General features: G+C 42.2%; 1 protein-coding gene across 1 annotated transcript; it reads right to left on the reverse strand.

Annotated features, from left to right (window-relative positions):
• Positions 1-13,667: 13,667 nt before the first annotated feature.
• LOC127001444 (circumsporozoite protein-like) lies at positions 13,668-15,630 on the reverse strand. The gene is made up of 4 exons (XM_050865972.1): positions 15,588-15,630; positions 15,043-15,292; positions 14,668-14,785; positions 13,668-14,552 (listed from the first exon to the last, which is right to left on the reverse strand). The coding sequence occupies exons 1-4, from the start codon at positions 15,628-15,630 to the stop codon at positions 13,668-13,670; spliced, it is 1,296 nt and encodes a 431-aa protein (XP_050721929.1).
• Positions 15,631-19,876: the final 4,246 nt, after the last annotated feature.

A 19,876-nucleotide genomic window follows, 5' to 3' on the forward strand; every position in this document is an offset into this window, starting at 1 on the left:
ATGCAACAGGTGTTCTTCAGTGACATTTGCGTCACACCTGTTGATATTGTTGAGTTGAGGTGAGTTGGGGAGAGTACGAAGGAAAGTGAAAGGAAAGACCTGGAGGAATGAAGGGATGAAACAAGGTTGGATAGACGAAGAAAAAAACGAAGTTATAAGCGTAGGAAGGGATAGAGGGCAGAGACAAGACGGAGGGATGATAAGAGAAAGGGTAAGGAGGGCTTAGAAATGAAGGAAGTGGAAGGGTAAAAAGAGGGAGGGAAAGAGGTTTTAAAAATAGGCTAGAACGGAGGGGCAATGGAGACGGAAAAGAGGGAAGGAACTTAAATAGGGAGAGTAAAAAGGGATAAAGGACGGAGACAGGAGGGCGGGCGGGTTAGAGAAAGGGAGAGGGAGGGATAGAAAAGACGGAAATGAGGAGGGTTGAAGACGGGGAAAGGAAAGAGGTATCTAGAAGAGGAGAGAGGATGTACGAATGGGAGGAAATGAAGGACGAAGGAGAGGGAAGGAAGGAGGACCAATGGGAGGAAAATGAAGAACGAAGGAGAGGGAATGAAGGAGGACCAAAGAGGAGGAAAATGAAGGACGAAGGAGAGGGAAGAAATGAGGACCAAAGGGAGAAAATGAAGGACGAAGGAGAGGGAAGGAGGACCAAAGAGGAGGAAATGAAGGACGAAGGAGAGGGAAGAAATGAGGACCAAGGGGAGAAAATGAAGGACGAAGGAGAGGAAGGAAGGAGGACCAAAGGGAGGAAAATGAAGGACGAAGGAGAGGGAAGGAAGGAGGACCAAAGGGCGGAAAATGAAGAACGAAAGAGAGGGAATGAAGGAGGACCAAAGAGGAGGAAAATGAAGGACGAAGGAGAGGGAAGGAAGGAGGACCAAAGAGGAGGAAATGAAGAACGAAGGAGAGGGAATGAAGGAGGACCAAAGGGGAGGAATATGAAGGACGAAGGAGAGGGAAGGAAGGAGGACCAAAGGGGAGGAAAATGAAGGACGAAGGAGAGGGAAGGAAGGAGGACCAAAGGGGAGGAAAATGGGAGACGACAATGAGAGAAGAAAGGATGAACGAAGGAAGAAAAAGGAGGAATGAAGGAGAGACAAAGGGAGGAAAAGGAGGGACGAAGAAGTTGGAAGGAAGGAGTAATAACGGGGAGGAAAAGGTGGAGCGCAGGAGAGGTACGAAAAGAGGGACAAAAAAAAAAAGGAAAGAAGGGACGAAGAAGAGAGAAGGATGGAGGGACAAAGGGGAAGAAAAGAAGTGACGAAGGAGTGGGAGAGACAAAGTGGAGGAAAAAAAGGGACGAAGGAGAGGGAAAATGGAGGGAGAAAGGGTAAGAAAAGGAGGGACGGAGGAGTGGTAAGGATTGAAGAGTATTGGAGACGGGAGAATGGTCAAAGGAAAAATAGAACAAGTAAGAAGGAACGTAACAGAAGGAAGGAATGATGGAAGGAAAGTAGGATGAAGGAGTGAGAAAGATACAAGGATTGTTTGCTGATGACAGTCTTCCTTCCGCCTCCTATTCCTCCTTCAATTCCTACTCCCCTTCCTCCTTCTCCCATTCATCTTCCCCGCAGCTATTTTCATGACCGAAGGAAAGGATAAGAGAAAGCAAGGATTGTGGGGACAGAGATCAGAAGAAAATGGAAAACTGTAAGAGTTGACGTGATGACAGCGGTGAGAGGAATAAAGAAAATGGGAACTGGGAGGAATGTGTGCCTGGTGTGTGTGTGTGTGTGTGTGTGTGTGTGTGTGTGTGTGTGTGTGTGTGTGTGTGTGTGTGTGTGTGTGTGTGTGTGTGTGTGAGTGTGTGAGGTGTGTGTGCAAAAGTGAGCATGGGTGCGAGAGCTATAAATGAATAGATAGATGCATATATAGAAAGACAAATAGATAAATAGGCTCAAGTTAAAATATTTGTACTTGTGTTCCTTACACAGGTATTGTAGAATATGCTTGTAATTTGAAGCGAACATTATAAAAATATCACAGTAGGCAATATTGGACATATACAGATTGGTATTCTAAATTGGATTTTTCGCTAAATACATTTAGTCGTAAAGTTGAGATCCCTAAACGAGTAATGAAAAGTAAAGTGTTGAGATGAGTTTCTTAAACAAATGCGTACAATTGGGAGAGGAAATAATGTTATTGATAATATTTGCAATGGGAAGTTGGCTTTAAGGGAATACAACAATGTACAAAAATAAAGGCGTTGTAGAACTATAAAAGACTTCCATAAACCAAACTGATGAATGCAAAGCTGTCTAAAAGTCATCGCGTTTTCAAAAACTATGCATAAGATGAGAGATTCTTATGATGACATGAATGGACTGCGGAATATGACGAGGTCGAATCAGTCCTGCAGAACTACAAATAATAATGAACACACTCCTCCGCCATACAATTTTGTCAAAGTCGATCCCACACAGGAGCAGCACAGAGGTAACGTAGTCGCTGTGTCTCGCCCTCCCTATTAATCAACCCCATTACTTCTATCAGTCCTGTAGCAACACAAAATACCAGGCAGCATTCACCCTCCGCCATACAAGTCCCTCCTAGTCTCCACACAAAGGAGCAGCACAGAGGTCACTTCCTCATCGTGTCTCGCCCTCACATATAAATCAGTCCTTTCAGTAATTTACTATCAATTCTAATACTATCCTATGATTCCTATCTTTCATCGCTATCAATCCTGTAACAACACAGGTACCCGGCAACACTCACCCTCCTCTGCCATACACCTCCAAGTGTCCACACACACTGCAGCAGCACAGAGGTCACGTCCTCACCCTGTCACACCCTCACCTCAACTGACCTGTAGTTCCCTCAAGCCCTTTCCCATTCTCTCTAAAGCACTAACGATTCCCCTCTTTGACCCGCGCCGCTTCCTTTACCTCAGTGGCGGGGTCAAAGAAGCCGAGGTCACAGTGACACGCTCTGAGGTACACCTTCGAGCTCACCTCAGCTCATAGCCGTCACCTCACCCACCTGTGATGAGAGGAGCCGCGGCGAGGGGAAGGGTGGGGTGAGGAGAGGAGGGGTAAGGGTGGAGGGAGGGAGGGCGGGAAGCATATAGACAGAAGGGAGGAGAAGGTTACTGATACCTTATATTGGTGGAAATCTGTGTTATTAATGATCGGGTGAAATATAATTGTTTTCACAATCTTTTCCTTGTATATAGCAGACTGTCATTTAATTAAAGGTATCATTATTGTCTTGTTTTTGTGTAGAAGTTGTAGTTGTTGTTCATATTATTATTATTATTATTATTATTATTATTATTATTATTATTATTATTATTATTATTATTATTATTATTATTATTATTATTATTATTATTATTATTATTATTATTATTATTATTATTATTATTATTATTATTATTATTATTATTATTATTATTATTATTATTATTATTATTATTATTATTATTATTATTATTATTATTATTATTATTATTATTATTATTATTATTATTATTATTATTATTATTATTATTATTATTATTATTATTATTATTATTATTATTATTATTATTATTATTATTATTATTATTATTATTATTATTATTATTATTATTATTATTATTATTATTATTATTATTAGTAGTAGTAGTAGTAGTAGTAGTAGTAGTAGTAGTAGTGGTGTTTTTAACGTTATTATTGCTCTAATTCTATTGTCGATATAGTACCTATGCTATTAAAGTTTTGTGGTATTATTTATTGATATTTCTTAGTCGTCTTCTTTCACTATACAAAAAATAAAAATGAAAAAAAATAAATAGCTATAGAAATCACATCAAAAGTGAAAGTTATTTGAATATATCATCACTTATATTCATACGGCCATATTTATGTTACGGGTAATATTACACCAATTAGAAAAATAACGGTAAAGATAATATTGACAATAAAAAATAAAATAAAAATAATAATAATAATAATAATAATAATAATAATAATAATAATAATAATAATAATAATAATAATAATAATAATAATAATAATAATAATAATAATAATAATAATAATAATAATTACCTGAAAACAACAACACTGAACATCGTTGAATGTGTTGCATCAATGATATCAACTCTAAAATATTATTAATCTACCAGCGCCAAAAGACACGTGACTACGACGATTCATGAGCCGCCTCTGTCTGTTTTTTTCTTTTTTATACCCGTCAAGAAAAGTAGCGGATATTTATTCTCCTTTGTCATATTACAAAAATAATCAGGATCGCCAACACATCCCTGTCCTTGGCCCGCGTCCTGAGCCTCCACTCAGCGTTGTGTCCGCCTCGGCTGCTCCGTGATATCGTGCTTACAGCGACAGACACATGTAGGCAGCTAACAAAGGACTTGCATAGACAGACAGACAGAGAGACAGACAGACTGACAGAGGCCTTGAAACAATAAAGGGTATTCCTGAGAGAGAGAGAGAGAGAGAGAGAGAGAGAGAGAGAGAGAGAGAGAGAGAGAGAGAGAGAGAGAGAGAGAGAGAGAGAGAGAGAGAGAGAGAGAGAGAGAGAGAGAGAGAGAGAGAGAGAGAGAGAGAGAGAGAGAGCGCGCAATTACGTGGATCTGTAATTAGTCCCGCGATACTCGTCATAAATGTTTCTCCTCAAATTCTTTCTTTTATCCACTCCCCTCTTCCTCCACCCCTCTCCTCTACCTCCTGTTATTCTCTCTCCACTCCCGTCTCATCCTCCTCCATCACCACCACCATCTCCGCTCTTCTCATCCTCCTCAGTCATCTCCACCACCTCCATCTCTTACTATGTCGTCTCTTTCTTTTGTTCCTCCTCCATCATCTCCACCAACACTACTTCCTCCTCTTCTTCCTTCTCCTCCATCTCCCCATCCTCCTCCTCCTCCTCCTCCTCCTCCTCCTCCTCCTCCTCCTCCTCCTCCTCCTCCTCCTCCTCCTCCTCCTCCTCCTCCTCCTTCTCCTCCTCCTCCTACTTCAACATCGCTCACATCGCCGCCGTCGTCGCTGTCGTTGCCACCCTGATGGTGTTGGTCGTTAGCAGCGCCGCCGCAGCCACATTGTCCGCGCGTGTCGCCTCCGCCCACTCACATGATAACCTCTGCGTATACTCTTTCCTTTAACTATTTGCCACATCAGCAGCCATCACTTGCCTTTATCACCACCACCACCACCATCACCACCTCACCATCACCACCACCACCTTCACCGCCACTATCACCACCTTCACCACCTCTCTCACCACCCTCACCACCACTATCACCACATTGATCACCATCATCACCACCATCGCCACCTTCACCATCACTATTACCACCTCACCACCACCACCACCACCACCAAATTCCACGGATCTCTCCTTGACACTTTCACTTTGCCCTCGTGTTCCCTGGAAAGGAGGAGTGAAAGGAATTCGTCTCCCTCGCTAATATTTAACCCCTCCGGAACCGGCAGTGGTGGTAATCTTGGTGCTGCCAGGACCTGCCCTCCAGCGCTAAACACCGAAAATAGCCTGTATTCACACACTCCTTACTCTTAACCTACAATGGACGAGCAAATGAAACAGACTTTGTACTCACTATTAAGTCTTCCTCTTTCTAATGATGCCATCCAGAAGTCTCTACATGCCGTGGTTATGGAGAGAAAGCGAGTTGAAGGGGAGATAATTTTGGTACAAGGGTAAACACACGGAGTGGCTCTGGAGAAAGAAAACAAAGAACAAAGGGAAAGAAGTTTGATGCTCAGTGTGTGGTATATGAGTGTAGAGTATGAAGAGAGGGAGAAAGACTGGATATGTGATAGAAATATACAAGGGTAACGAGCAAGGAGGGGTTTAGCAGAAAGAAAAAATAACTAAAGGAAAGAAGTTTGATGCTAAGGGTGTGGCATATGAGTGCAGAGCATGGAGAGAGGGAGAAAGATTATAGATATGAGAGGAATATACAAGAGGTTTAGGAAAAAGTAAAGAAGTTCCATGCTGAGTGTGTTGTATAAAGCTATGAGAGTAGAGTATGAAGAGAGGGAGAACGAATGGAGATGTCAGAGGAATGTGCAAGGGAAAAGAGTGAAAAGCGGTTTAGGAGAAAGAAAAACGAAAGAAGGACAGGCAAGATGCGTGATGCCATGTGTGTGGTTTGCGGGAGTGCAGTATGAAAAGAGGGAGAAAGAATAGAGATGGGGAGCACCGTACCACCAGATCGTCAGAGAACCCCCCCCCCCACACACACACACACTCACAGCCACACCAGTACGACCACACGCCACCATGGCCACACCACCACCACCATCTCACCCACAAAAACACAACCACACAGTCACTGAAGCACACAAACATTCTCATTATGCGCACCAGCACGGGCACTCCTCCTCATTCTCCTGAGAGACACACACACACACACACACACACACACACACACACACACACACACACACACACACACACACACACACACACACACACACACACACACACACACACACACACACACACACACACACACACACACACACACACACGAGAACAAGGACACTTATAGAGGAAAATACATATTATTGTCGCTGATTATGTAACTGCCATAGTAATATTACAATTGTGAGAACGGTAATAACAATAATATTGATAATAATGATAATAACATAATAATAATAATAATAATAATAATAATAATAATAATAATAATAATAAAAATAATGATAATAAAAATGGTTTTAATAATAATGCTAATAATAATAATAATAACTACAACAACAACAACAACAACAACAACAACAACAACAACAACAACAACAACAACAACAACAACAACAACAACAACAACAACAACAACCGTATATAACCGTATAACAAAGGGGCAGACAGACAGACATGAAACAGGCGTTCCTCATGGACACCTGCGTGACACCTGTTGAAATTGTAGAGTTGAGGTGAGTCGCAGCGGAGAGTGCGAGGAGGAGAGTGAAGGGAAGACCTGGAGGAATGAAGGGTTGAATCAAGGACGGATAGACGAAGGAAAAACTGAAGCTAGAAGATTAGGAAGGGATAGAGGGCGGAGACAAGAGGGATGGAGGAAAAGAGAAAGGGAGAGGAAGGATTAGAAAAGAATGAAGTGAAGGAGGGATCAACAAGAGGAAGGGAAAGAGACATCAAGAAGAGGAGAGAAAGGAAAAGACGGAAAAGAGGGAAGGAACGGTAATGGGAAGAGTAACAATGGATAGAATACGGATACATGAGGACGGGAGGGATAGAGAAAGGGAGAGGGAGGGATAGAAAAGACGGAAATGGAAAGGATTGAAAAAGAGGAAGGGAAAGAGATCTGGAGAAAAGAAGAGAAAAGAGGTACAAAGGTGAGGAAAATGAAGGACGAAGGAGAGGGAAGAAAAGAGGAATATAGGGGAGAAAATGAGAGACGGAAATGAGAGAGAAGAAAGGAGAAACGAAAAGGAGAAAAAGGATGTACGAGAGAGAGGGAATGAAGAAGGGAGAAAGGGGAAACGATTTGGAACGAAGGAGAGAGGAGAGGGAAAGAAGGAGGAATGGAGATGACGGAAGAAACGAGGGTTAAGGAAAGTAGAAAGAAGAAAAGAGGAACGTAAGGGAAGGAATAAATGATGGAATGATGGAAGGAAGGGTGAAAGAGTTAGAGAGATAGATGGATTTATTTAAAAGATTGTTAGCTAATGTCGAATTTTCCTCCTCCTCCTTTTCCTCCTCCTCCTCCTCCTCCTCCTCCTCCTCTTCTTCTTCTTCTTCTCGGCGGCTTAGTTTCATGGCCGAAGGAAGGCGATAGGAGATGGCAAGGATTGAGGGACGAAGAGAACGGGAAGAAAATGTAAAACTGTAAGAGTTCAGGGCAACGAAAGCTGTGAAAGGATTAAAGAAAATGGGAACTCGGAGGAATGTGTGCCTGGTGTGTGTGTGTGTGTGTGTGTGTGTGTGTGTGTGTGTGTGTGTGTGTGTGTGTGTGTGTGTGTGTGTGTGTGTGATAATAATGATAATAATTAACGGATGAATAATAAAACACATCCATCCATTGGCTGAAGATACGCATACAAAAAAATCTTAGAAATGTATAACCTTAAATGAAGATAAAAAGCAAAATGGTGGTGTGTGCTTGTGTGTGCGTGCGCGCGTCCGTGAGATAAAAATGAATAGCTAGATAGATACATAACTAGAATGGTATATGGATAGATGGATACAGGTAAACATCTTGTGATAAATACGCCTTCAACGTTCCTAGTGCCAATACTATAGAAGATGCATTTGTAGTTGAAACGAATATTGAAAAATATCATGGTAGGTAATTTTGGACATATACAGATTGATGTTCTAAACTGGGTTTTTAGCCAAAAGAAATAGTGTGCAAAAAATGAGCTAGAAAGTTTCCCTACACGCACAATAAGGTAAAGTTGTGAGATGAATTTCTTTAAAAAATGCGTCGCACTGGAAAAGAAAAACATATAATATTGATAATATTAGCAGTGGAAAGTTGATACTAAGAGGATATAGCAATGGAATGTAGAAACAGGGGCGCCGTAGAACTATAAAAAAAGACTTTTCTCAATCGAACTGATGAATGGAGTTATCTAAAAGGCATCGCGCGTTTTCAAAAACTCTGCATATGGATAGAGATTTTTATCATGACATGTAAATGTATGTGGAATATGAGCCTGATTCAGTCCTGCAGAAATACCGTAAGCCCCGCCCCGCCCCGCAAACCATGGCCCCCCCTGTCCCTGTTCCAAAGCCTCAACTGCCCTCCACACAGCCTCTTCCTCCTACGTGATTCACATCAATTATGTTTTTCTCTTTCTCTCTCTTTCTTTCTTTTCTCTCTCTCTCCAGGTGAAAGCGAAAAAAAAAAACTGAATTACTGAGAATGAAATAAAAAAAAACGAAAAATGTTAAGAATGAAATGCAGTAAAGAAAAACAAGAAAATACGAAAACTAGATAAAAAAAAAAAAAGATGAATGTGATGTGCTCTGCCTTGGAAATATTGGCGAGTACAAAAAAAACCCCATGAAGTCAGAAATGAAAAAAAAAAATGTTGGAAAAGAAAGTGAAAAATAGCACAGGGGATCAAGGATAAAATCGCATTATATTGCAGTGCGAGAATGTATATCGTCCTCACACTGTCTCGCCCTCACCTCAACTGACCTTCTGGAATTCACACAACCCCTTTCCTCCTCCCATGCAGCACCCATTCCATCTAAGCCCTAACGATTCCCCTCTTTGACCAGCGCCGCTTTCCTCACCTCGATGGCGGAGTCAAAGAAGCCGAGGTCACAGTGACATGCTCGGAGGTGCGCCTCCGAGCTCACCTCAGCTAAGGCCGTGACCTCACCCACCTGTGATGAGAGGTGCCGCGGCGAGGGGAAGGCAGGTCAGGTGAGGCGAGGTGAGGAGAGGAGGGGGAGTGGCTGGAAGGGAGAGAGGCAGGTAGACGGAAGGGAGGAGAAGGGCTACTGATACCTCATATTGGAGGAAAACTTTGTTATTAATCATTGGGTGAAATATGTTTGCAATTATTCATCATTATAATCACAATCATTTTCTTGTTTATTACACAATGTCATTACATTATTGGTATCATTATTGTCGTTTTAGTTTTTTGCATATATTGTATTTACTCATAAAATTATTTTGTATTAATATTATTATTATTAACATTATTTTTGCGGTAATTTTATTGTCGATGTATTAGCTGTGCTATGAAGGTTTTGTATCATTAATTATTGATATTTTTTAAGTCTTCTTTCAATATACAAGAAATAAAAATAAAAGATGAATGGATACAGAAATCATAGAGAGAGAGAGAGAGAGAGAGAGAGAGAGAGAGAGAGAGAGAGAGAGAGAGAGAGAGAGAGAGAGAGAGAGAGAGAGAGAGAGAGAGAGAGAGAGAGAGAGAGAGAGAGAGAGAGAGAGAGAGAGAGAGAGAGAGAGAGAGAGAGAGAGAGAGAGAGAGAGAGAGAGAGAGAGAGAGAGAGAGAGTGTGTAGAATTCACCAGTACAAAAAATAAAGATTATGTTGATAAAAATAATAATAACGTCGTCCTCGCCGCTGCCGTCGTTGTCGCATGATAACCTGTATACGCTTATTCCTTTGAGCTATACTAAGTGTTGTTGTTATTATTATTATTATTATTATTATTATTATTATTATTATTATTATTATTATTATTATTATTATTATTATTATTATTATTATTATTATTATTATTATTATTATTATTATTATTATTATTATTATTATTATTATTATTATTATTATTATTATTATTATTATTATTATTATTATTATTATTATTATTATTATTATTATTATTATTATTATTATTATTATTATTATTATTATTATTATTATTATTATTATTATTATTATTATTATTATTATTATTATTATTATTATTATTATTATTATTATTATTATTATTATTATTATTATTATTATTATTATTATTATTATTATTATTATTATTATTATTATTATTATTATTATTATTATTATTATTATTATTATTATTATTATTATTATTATTATTATTATTATTATTATTATTATTATTATTATTATTATTATTATTATTATTATTATTATTATTATTATTATTATTGTTGTTGTTATTGTGATTATTATGTTGTTATTTTACTATTTTATTAGTAATAAAACTAATAAAGCAATAATTATCAATAATAACAACAACAACAACAACAACAACAACAACAACAACAACAACAACAACAACAACAACAACAACAACAACAACAACAATAATAATAATTATAATAATAAAGATGGAATAAAAATATTAACAATTGTAATAGTAATAATAATATTAATTAATCTAAGGACATTTTCGACAAGATGGGTGGAGGAGGAGGAAGCAAACCCGGGTGTGTTTGAGCTGAGTTTATTCCCGACTGGTTTCGGTTTCGTGTTTCCTTCGTCCTTTTTCACCCAGTAGTAATAGGAATAAGAATATTTATAATAACATGAAAACAAAAACACTGAATATTGTTGAATGTGTTGTGCGTATAATATCAGTTTTAAAATATTATAAATCTTCTAGCCCCTGAAGACACGTGATTGCAAACATTAATGAACCGCCTAAGTCTGTTTTATTTTTTATGCCCGTCATGAAGAGTAACGGATATTTATTTTGCTTTGCTGTATTCGTTAAAATCAGTATCGCCAACACATCACTCTCCTTGGCAACCGTCTTCAGCCTCCATTCAGCGTTGTTTCCGCCTTGCCTGCTCCGTGATATCGTGCTTACAGCGACATACACATGTAGGCAGCTAACAAAGGACCAGACAGACAGAAAGACAGACAGACAGACAGAGGCCGTTAAACAATGATGGGCATTCATGAGAGAGAGAGAGAGAGAGAGAGAGAGAGAGAGAGAGAGAGAGAGAGAGAGAGAGAGAGAGAGAGAGAGAGAGAGAGAGAGAGAGAGAGAGAGAGAGAGAGAGAGAGAGAGAGAGAGAGAGAGAGACTACGTTGAACTGTAATTAAAGCCTCGATACTCGTCACAAATCTTTTTCCTCCAAATGTTGTCCTTTCCCTTCCTCCTCCTCCTCCTCCTCCTCATCATCATCATCATAATATCCACCATCTTCTCCCTCATCCTCTTCCTCTGCCTCCTCCACCTCCTAATACCCATCATCTTCTCCTCATCCTCTTCCTCCTCCTCCACCACCTCCTAATAACCACCATCTTCTCCCCATCTTCTTCCTCCTCCACCACCTCCTAATATCCGCCATCTTCTTCATCCTCTTCCTCTTTCTCCTCCATCTCCAATATCCACCATCTTCATCATCTTCCTCCTTCATCACCACCTCCACCATCCGATATCCACTTCACTCTGCCTCCTCCTCTTCCTCCTCCTCCACCACCTTTTATCCACTTTTCTCTTGTTCTTCTTCCTCTTCCATCATCCCCATCATCTCCAGCTCTAATTATCCATTCTACTCTCCCTTCTCTTTCTCGTCCATCATCTCCACTCATGTCCCTCCTTTTCCTCCTCCTTCTCCTCCATTATCTCCACCATCTCCTCCTTCTGTTATCCACTCTCCTCTCGCTCCTCTTTTTCCTCCTCGTCCTTCATCATCCGGAAAAAAAACCGGCCTGAGCGGGGATCGAGTCGCCGCCTGTTTGGCCGTGAAGCCTTGCAGCGCGGCGCTCTAACCTTTTGAGCTAATGGAGCGGTGTGTGTGTGTGTGTGTGTGTGTGTGTGTGTGTGTGTGTGTGTGTGTGTGTGTGTGTGTGTGTGTGTGTGTGTGTGTGTGTGTGTGTGTGTGTGTGTGTGTGTGTGTGTGTGTGTGTGTGCAATTTTTTTATGAGCCATTAATGGGAACACACACACACACACACACACACACACACACACACTCATGGTTCCTCAGTCGGTTAGAGCGCTGCGCGGCAAGGCTTCACAGCCTGATGACGCGGTTCGAGCCCTGTTCAGGCCGGATTCTTTCCGTTGACCTGAGGAGCATTGTCCCCCTTGAGCAAGGGGGATTGGGTGTGTTTCGTGTGAGTTCTTGGCAGTACCCAGAGATCGACTATAATGATCATGAGCTTCCTCATGTCGGGAGGGTACTTGCTGGCGATTGCGAGTCAAACTTGTCATGAGGCCGTGGTGAATTACACACACACACACACACACACTCACACACACACACACACACACACACACAGACATGCGCGCGTGCGCGCAGAAGGATCACAGGCAAGTAAATGATTCATTTATATGTCAAAAGTTTGTTTATTTTTATGATAATTTACATTTCAAAATACTCCTTTTGTCAAGTCAACATATATCACAAGTCGGGTATGAATAAAGAGTCTGTGTAACATTATGTAGTCCCTAGAATGAACTGTTTAATAACAAGTCTCCTTTAATGACATCAATAACACTATATTTGATGGACATTTGAGAGAGGAATAAATATATTAGAAATATCCGTCAAAAGTTTTTTATATTATTTATAGGAAAATATTCTGTAGATAAAAGTTTCGGAAATACATGATAATTATATAATTAATATGATATATAGTAACATGGAATAAAAGTATCAAAGATATATAAAAAAAATAGCATTATAAAAATATATATTATGTGTTTATCCTACACATAGTATCTTGTGTTTTGCAAGAAACTAAACGTTGTGTATTAAATATATAATTAGGATTATTATATTATTTTTTGTTAACATTAATAATCCACTTCAGTTGTACTGAGTGCAGACACTATAATTTTATTGCAGTTTAAAGGCAGTGTTGCTGTTTGTAAGGCACATCATGTACTTGCGTTTTTTGCTGCATGTTATGGCTTAGTTCGTCCATGGTGATGTTTGCTTGTGCACATATGGGTGTGGGTGTGGTGGGGGGGGAGTGTATGTGTTTCGGTGGGTGTTGGTTGGTGGGTAAGGGTTATGTGTGTGTGTGTGTGTGTGTGTGTGTGTGTGTGTGTGTGTGTGTGTGTGTGTGTGTGTGTGTGTGTGTGTGTGTGTGTGTGTGTGTGTGTGTGTGTGTGTGTGTGTGTGTGTGTGTGTGTGTGTGTGTGTGTGTGTGTGTGTGTGTGTGTGTGTGTGTATCTTTGGCTATTATAGTGTGGTGAGGGCTGGGCCACTGGACGCACCCTTGAGCTCGTGTTTGTGTGTGTGAGTGTTTTTGTTATGCTTCATAGCTACGAGTGGGATTGGTGGGCGGGCGTGAGGGCAAGTCTTCAAGTAGACCATTGGACTTGCTGCTGGCTGGACCACTCGACTGGCTGTTGGCCAGGCCATTGGACTTGCTGTTGACCAGGCCATTGGACTTGCTGTTGACCAGGCCATTGGACTTGCTGTTGACTTGACCATTGGGCTTGCTGTTGACTTGACCATTGGGCTTGCTGTTGACTTGACCATTGAGCTTGCTGTTGATCGCACCATTGGGCTTGCTGTTGATCAGGCCATTGGGCTTGCTGTTGGTCAGGCCATTGGACTTGCTGTTGACTTGACCATTGAGCTTGCTGTTGATCGCACCATTGGGCTTGCTGTTGATCAGGCCATTGGGCTTGCTGTTGGTCAGGCCATTGGACTTGCTGTTGACTTGACCATTGGGCTTGCTGTTGATCGCACCATTGGGCTTGCTGTTCGCTTGACCATTGGGCTTGCTGTTGATCGGACCATTGGGCTTGCTGTTGACTTGACCATTGGGCTTGCTGTTGATCGGACCATTGGGCTTGCTGTTGGCTTGACCATTGGGCTTGCTGTTGATCGGACCATTGGGCTTGCTGTTGACTTGACCATTGGGCTTGCTGTTGATCAGGCAATTGGACTCGCTGTTGGCTTGACCATTGGGCTTGCTGTTGATCGGACCATTGGGCTTGCTGGTGGCTTGAACATTGGGATTGCTGCTGCCCGTACCATTGGACTTGCTGCTGGCCGCACCATTGGGCTTGCTGTTTGCTCGACCATTGGGCTTGCTGTTGATTGGAACCTTGATATGGCTGTTTACTGGACCATTGGGCTTGCTGTTGATCGGACCATTGGGTTTGCGTGGGCCTTTGGCTTGAATCTTGGATGGACCAGTGAGTAATATCTGGAGCTGGCCATTGGGCGAGTCCTTGTTTTTGTTCTTGCACGGGTAGCGTGGCGTGTCCGTTGACTGGTTCTATAGATATTCCGAGAACGATTTCCAGGAGTGAGCGGGCGGTAAGCGGTGCGTGCTCTTCGATGCGAGAGGTGACTGGTTCTGGTGGTGTGGGCGGCGGCGGGTCATCCTTGGCCTCCTTCTGTGTGCTGTGTTTCCTGTGGGCGAGGGAGGTGTGAGCAGGATGTCTTGTGGTCCATAGGGAAGGGACACACATAAACAAAGGAAAGATGCTAAGAAAATTTTACTATTTTACCGTTAAGGAAAGTTGTTAAAAATTTTACTTTCTTTTGTCGACTTTCAACTCACACTTCACTACTCATCAACGAAGTAACGAAAAGTGTTGCAAGAAACCGTAGAATTACAAAGAGAGGAGCGTCCATAATTGTGTCTATAGTGACCTAATTATCCTTACCTCGTGGAGGCGTCGATGGCGAAAGCATCCTCGCTAGCGTGGCGGCACTGCCGCTGCCTGGAGACGGCCGCCGCCAGGCCGTACCGGCGGCGCCTGGTCAGGGGAGCGCACGGCGGCGCCTCCTGAAAGTGTGCGTTGCGGGTGAGGATGTCGCCCACGCGCTTCCTGAGGCGGGGGACGGAGAGGCCGCGGGTGCAGGGCAGCGGCTGACCCACCAACGCTTCCACCGCCATTCCGACGGTCACCAGCCCTGCGGGGTGAGGAGGAACGAAATGTTTAGTGACCAGGAACGCGGGTTGTAATGTGTCTGCATGTGTACATGGTGCTGCCGCACTTTGTGGGATTTAAATGAAATATTACACTAACAGTTTTAAACAAAGTAACTGTACAGCATTCCGCTAACAATATTGTGTTAACAGAGTTAATGCTTGACTTGAAGATAACTTTCCTACAAATTTTTCGCTTATTTTAGCTCACTTATTGCAATATTGTACGAAACATGCAAAATATTACTTTGGCTGGACCGTGCAGCGTCCTGGACTCACCTGTGGGGGCGGCGGCCACATAATCCAGCAGGAACTTGGCCATTGGGGACTGCGGCGGCCTCCTGGCGTGACCGCCCTGCCACACATTCCCTGCCTGGACCTGCTCCGCGCTGCCATCTTCCCGTCTGACACACTGTTGCCTCTTTGATGATTTTCTTTGCCTGCTGCCTCCTCTCTGCCTCCCGCCACCATCGCCTCCACGCCTGCCGCCGATTGCCTGATTCTCGGCGTGTGTTGACCTCTTGCCGCCTTCGTGCCGCCCTTTGCCTGTTCTCTGCCTACCGCCGCCTGCTTGCCTCTGAGGACTGTGATGTCTGTTATCCTCCGCCATATTGCCTTGTTTCCTCTCTTTCCTTTGCTTCCCATCGCTTCCTTGCCTCCCGTTCCCTTCCTGTGTCTGTCCATCACCATCTCCAAGGCTGCCGCTCTGCTCCTCCGCTCCCTTCCTGCAGCCGCTCTCCTGTAGCGACACAGCATGTTCTGGCGGGTAGAAGAGAACACGTTGATAAAGGGAAATTTGCGCCAAAGAAAATGACACGATAAAGTTGTGGAGGTCATTACTTGTTTTTGGTAAGTTCAACAGTAGAGAGAGAGAGAGAGAGAGAGAGAGAGAGAGAGAGAGAGAGAGAGAGAGAGAGAGAGAGAGAGAGAGAGAGAGAGAGAGAGAGAGAGAGAGAGAGAGAGAGAGAGAGAGAGAGAGAGAGAGAGAGATGGAGTGAGGGCGAGAGAGACGGAAGGGAGGGGGGGAGAGAGAGGGCAAGGAGAAGAACCAGAGGGAGAGCGAAAGGAATAGCGAAAGTGAGAGGTCGAATGAGGGCGAGAATGAGAGCAAAAGGGAGGAAAAGGGGATGTAGGAGCAAAAGAAATAAATGGAGGGCTAGGGAGAGAGATAACGGTACTGAGAGAGGGAGGGGGACAGCTAAAGAGAGAGGGAAAAGGACATCAAAATCAAGAGCGAGAGGAAGGGCGAGAGGGAGAGATTAAGGGAGATCGAGGAGACGGAAGGCGAAACCGGAGAGGAAGGGCAAAACAAAAGGGAAGGCAAGTGGGAAAACGAGAGAAAGAGCAAGAGCTGCGAGGGCGAAGGTAAGAGGGAGAGGAAGAACAAAAGGGAGGGCGAGAGGAAGAGGGAGGAATAAGTCAATAAATATATGAATAAGTAAATATATGATAGTACACACACTTCAACATTCCTGAAGTCAGGGCTAAAATTAACATACGCTTTTTATCGAATGTTTAAAGAAACTTATTGATAGAAAAGACCTACTTCTGTCACAAGTCGGGCACCTGTCCTGAGACATCATAATAGTTTAAATGTTTCTACACCTAAGAAGAAATTGTTAACATGATAATGTTTACTCGTGCGAATTAAATGGAAGAATTCGGACAAATTATGATGATTATAAGGTATGGGAAGTATAAACCAATAAGACGCAGCAATATATAGAGACTTGATAAAGTTAATCATGAGAAAAATCCGCTTTCTAAACTGAACAACTGATTAATATCAAGTGCAGTCGTTTGTCCAAAACAGTAATACGTAACTTAAGGAATCATACAATATGAAAGCAGGAGGGACATTACGAGCTCGATTCAGTCATCTTAAAATGCAAATAAATGGGAACACTCACATTCCCCACCACTAAAGTTCCTCCAAGTCACTGTACACACAGGTTCAACACAGAGGTCATCGCAAATCAGAGTAATCCTGAACCAACACAACTATCCAAGAACACTTGCCCTCCTCCACCACACTAGTCCCTCCAAGTCGCTACACACACAGCAAAAGCGCACAGGTTAGCGTCCACACCGTGTCTTGCCTTCACCCGTCAATCAATCCTATCATATCAAACCTATGGCAACACAAATAACCAGGAACACGCCCTCCTCCGCCGCACAAGTTCCTCCAGGTCACTACACACACACACAACAGCAGCAGAGAGGTCAGCATCCTCACCTTGTTTCAGCACCTATCAAGCAATCCTGCCAATCCTATCTTATCATTGCTATCAATCCTGTAACAACACAAATACCCGGCTCATCCTCCTCCGCCATACAAGTCCCTCCATGTCTCCACACAGAAACATCACAGAGGTCACGTCCACACCGTGTTACGCATTCACCTATTAATACTATCCTATGATTCCTATCCTTTCTTTACCATCAATCCTGTAACAACACAAATACTCGGCAACACTCACCCTCCTCCGCCATACAAGCCCCTCCAAGTTTCCACACACAAAAAGAGCAGAGAGGTCACGTCCTCACCGTGTCTCACCCTCACCTCAACTGACCTCCTGGAGCTCCCTCAACCCCTTTCCTCCTCCCATGCAGCACTCACTCCCTCTAAGCCCTAACGATTCCCCTCTTTGACCCGCGCCGCTTCCCTCACTTCAGTGGCGGGGTCAAAGAAGCCGAGGTCACAGTGACACGCTCCGGGGTACGCCTCCGAGCTCACCTCAGCTCAAGGCTGTGACCTCACCCACCTGTGATGAGAGGCGCCGCGGCGAAGGGAGGGAAGGCCAGCTGTGGTGAGGTGAAGATAGGGAAAGGGGAGGAGGGAGGGAGAGCGGGAGAGGAAAAGGAGGAAAAGGAAGGAAGGGCTTGGTTCTTTAACTTGTAAGTCTAACTCATACCTGATGATACCGAGACTGATACTGATGCTGAAGGGAATCTGTGTTGTTAATGATTGCTGGTGTTGACTTTGTAATTATTAGTAATGTAATGTAATTGTTGTGTTTTTTTGTTGTTGCAGTTGTTAAATTTATGATTGTCTTTGCTATGACTATTATATTGTTGTTGTTGTTGTTAATGTTGTTGTTTTTGTTGTTAGTAGTAGTAGTAGTAGTAGTAGAGTAGTAGGAGTAGTAGTAGTAGTGCTAGTTTTATAATTATTATTATTGGTTGTAGTAGTAGTAGTAGTAGTAGTAGTAGTAGTAGCAGCAGCAGCAGCAGCAGCAGGAGGAGAAGGAGGAGGAGGAGGAGGAGGAGGAGGAGGAGGTTGAGGAGGAATAGTTATTTTTCTATCATCATCAGCAGCAGCATTTGCATCACTGCGGTAATAGTTTTCGTTTTTGTTCGTGTAGATGTTTTGTTTTGCTTTTGTTATATATCGAAGAAGATAAAGAAAAAAATGAAAGAAGAAGAACAAAGAAAGATGAAGAAGAGGAAAAAGGAGAAGAAGAAGAAGAAGAAGAAGAAGAAGAAGAAGAAGAAGAAGAAGAAGAAGAAGAAGAAGAAGAAGAAGAAGAAGAAGAAAGGTAAAGAAAGAGAAGGAGAAGGAGGAGGATGAGGAGAGGGAGGAGAGAAAAGGAACTTAAAGGCATGAAAATAGAGAGAAAACTGTAGCTACATATTTTTTTTTTTTTTACAGCTAAGGAGACAGTTCAAGGGCGTAAAGAAAAAAAAATAACGCTACTTACTGCTCCTGAATAGAGGTCAAATATACATATCTTATTGACTGTTCGGTAATAATTCACAAGCAACTATATCCCGACTTGTGGGGGAACGCGCGTGCTCGCAGGCATTGTAAGAAGAGTCTGGGCCTGATCTTTTAATTATTTACGTCACATTCCGAATAGTACCGGTAATATTCACGTAACTTCCATCAATTTGGGAGAAAACAATCAGTATATTTCATCTCGTTTATTCTTATTCATTAATTTATGTGCTTCTTAGATCAGGACACCCCTCCTCCCGAAATTGACCCCTCTTTCGGCCACCTCCTTGGATTCTTTTTAGGAGCAGCGAGTAGCGGGCTTTTTTTTTTATTATTGTTTCCTTTTTTGTGCCCTCGAGCTGTCTCCTTTGTTGTAAAAAAAAAAAAAAGATGTTTGACTGTCGTATTCAACTGTTTCCTGGCAATCCGCATTTGTACCGACAACTTGCAAATTGTTTCTCGGCCCATGAAATAACTTTGCACTTAGGTTATATGTCGTCTTTTACTTCTTGGTTTATCCTTAATTTCCAATTGACGAACATATATCTTACTAACAGACAAACAGGAAAATTGACGAACATATATCTTACTAACAGACAAACAGGAAAATGGAGAAACAGACATTTATTCCTCAGTGTCACCTGTTTAACTCAACTATAATTATTGCGAAGTTCAGGTGAGTCTCGATCTGGAAAATGCAAGAAGACAGAAATGAAATAAAAAAAGGATAAGAGGAGGGAAAAGAAGGGAAGGAAAAAGGAGAAATGGAGGAGAGAGAAAAAGAGACAGAGGAAAGGAAAAGAAACGCAGTGTTGACGGAGGGAAAGGAAGGAGGGAGGAAGGAATGGAA

The sequence above is a fragment of the Eriocheir sinensis genome, chromosome 21, assembly GCF_024679095.1.
Source record: "Eriocheir sinensis breed Jianghai 21 chromosome 21, ASM2467909v1, whole genome shotgun sequence".
Lineage (NCBI taxonomy): Eukaryota > Metazoa > Arthropoda > Malacostraca > Decapoda > Varunidae > Eriocheir > Eriocheir sinensis.

Coding starts and splice junctions, on each gene's coding strand:
- LOC127001444 (XM_050865972.1), bottom strand. CDS start 15,630: ATGGCCAAGTTCCTGCTGGATTATGTGGCCGCCGCCCCCACAG. Junction 14,786..15,042: donor GCCATCGACGCCTCCACGAG/GTAAGGATAATT, acceptor CCTCGCCCACAG/GAAACACAGCACACAGAAGG. Junction 14,553..14,667: donor CCCGCTCACTCCTGGAAATC/GTTCTCGGAATA, acceptor GGTCCATCCAAG/ATTCAAGCCAAAGGCCCACG.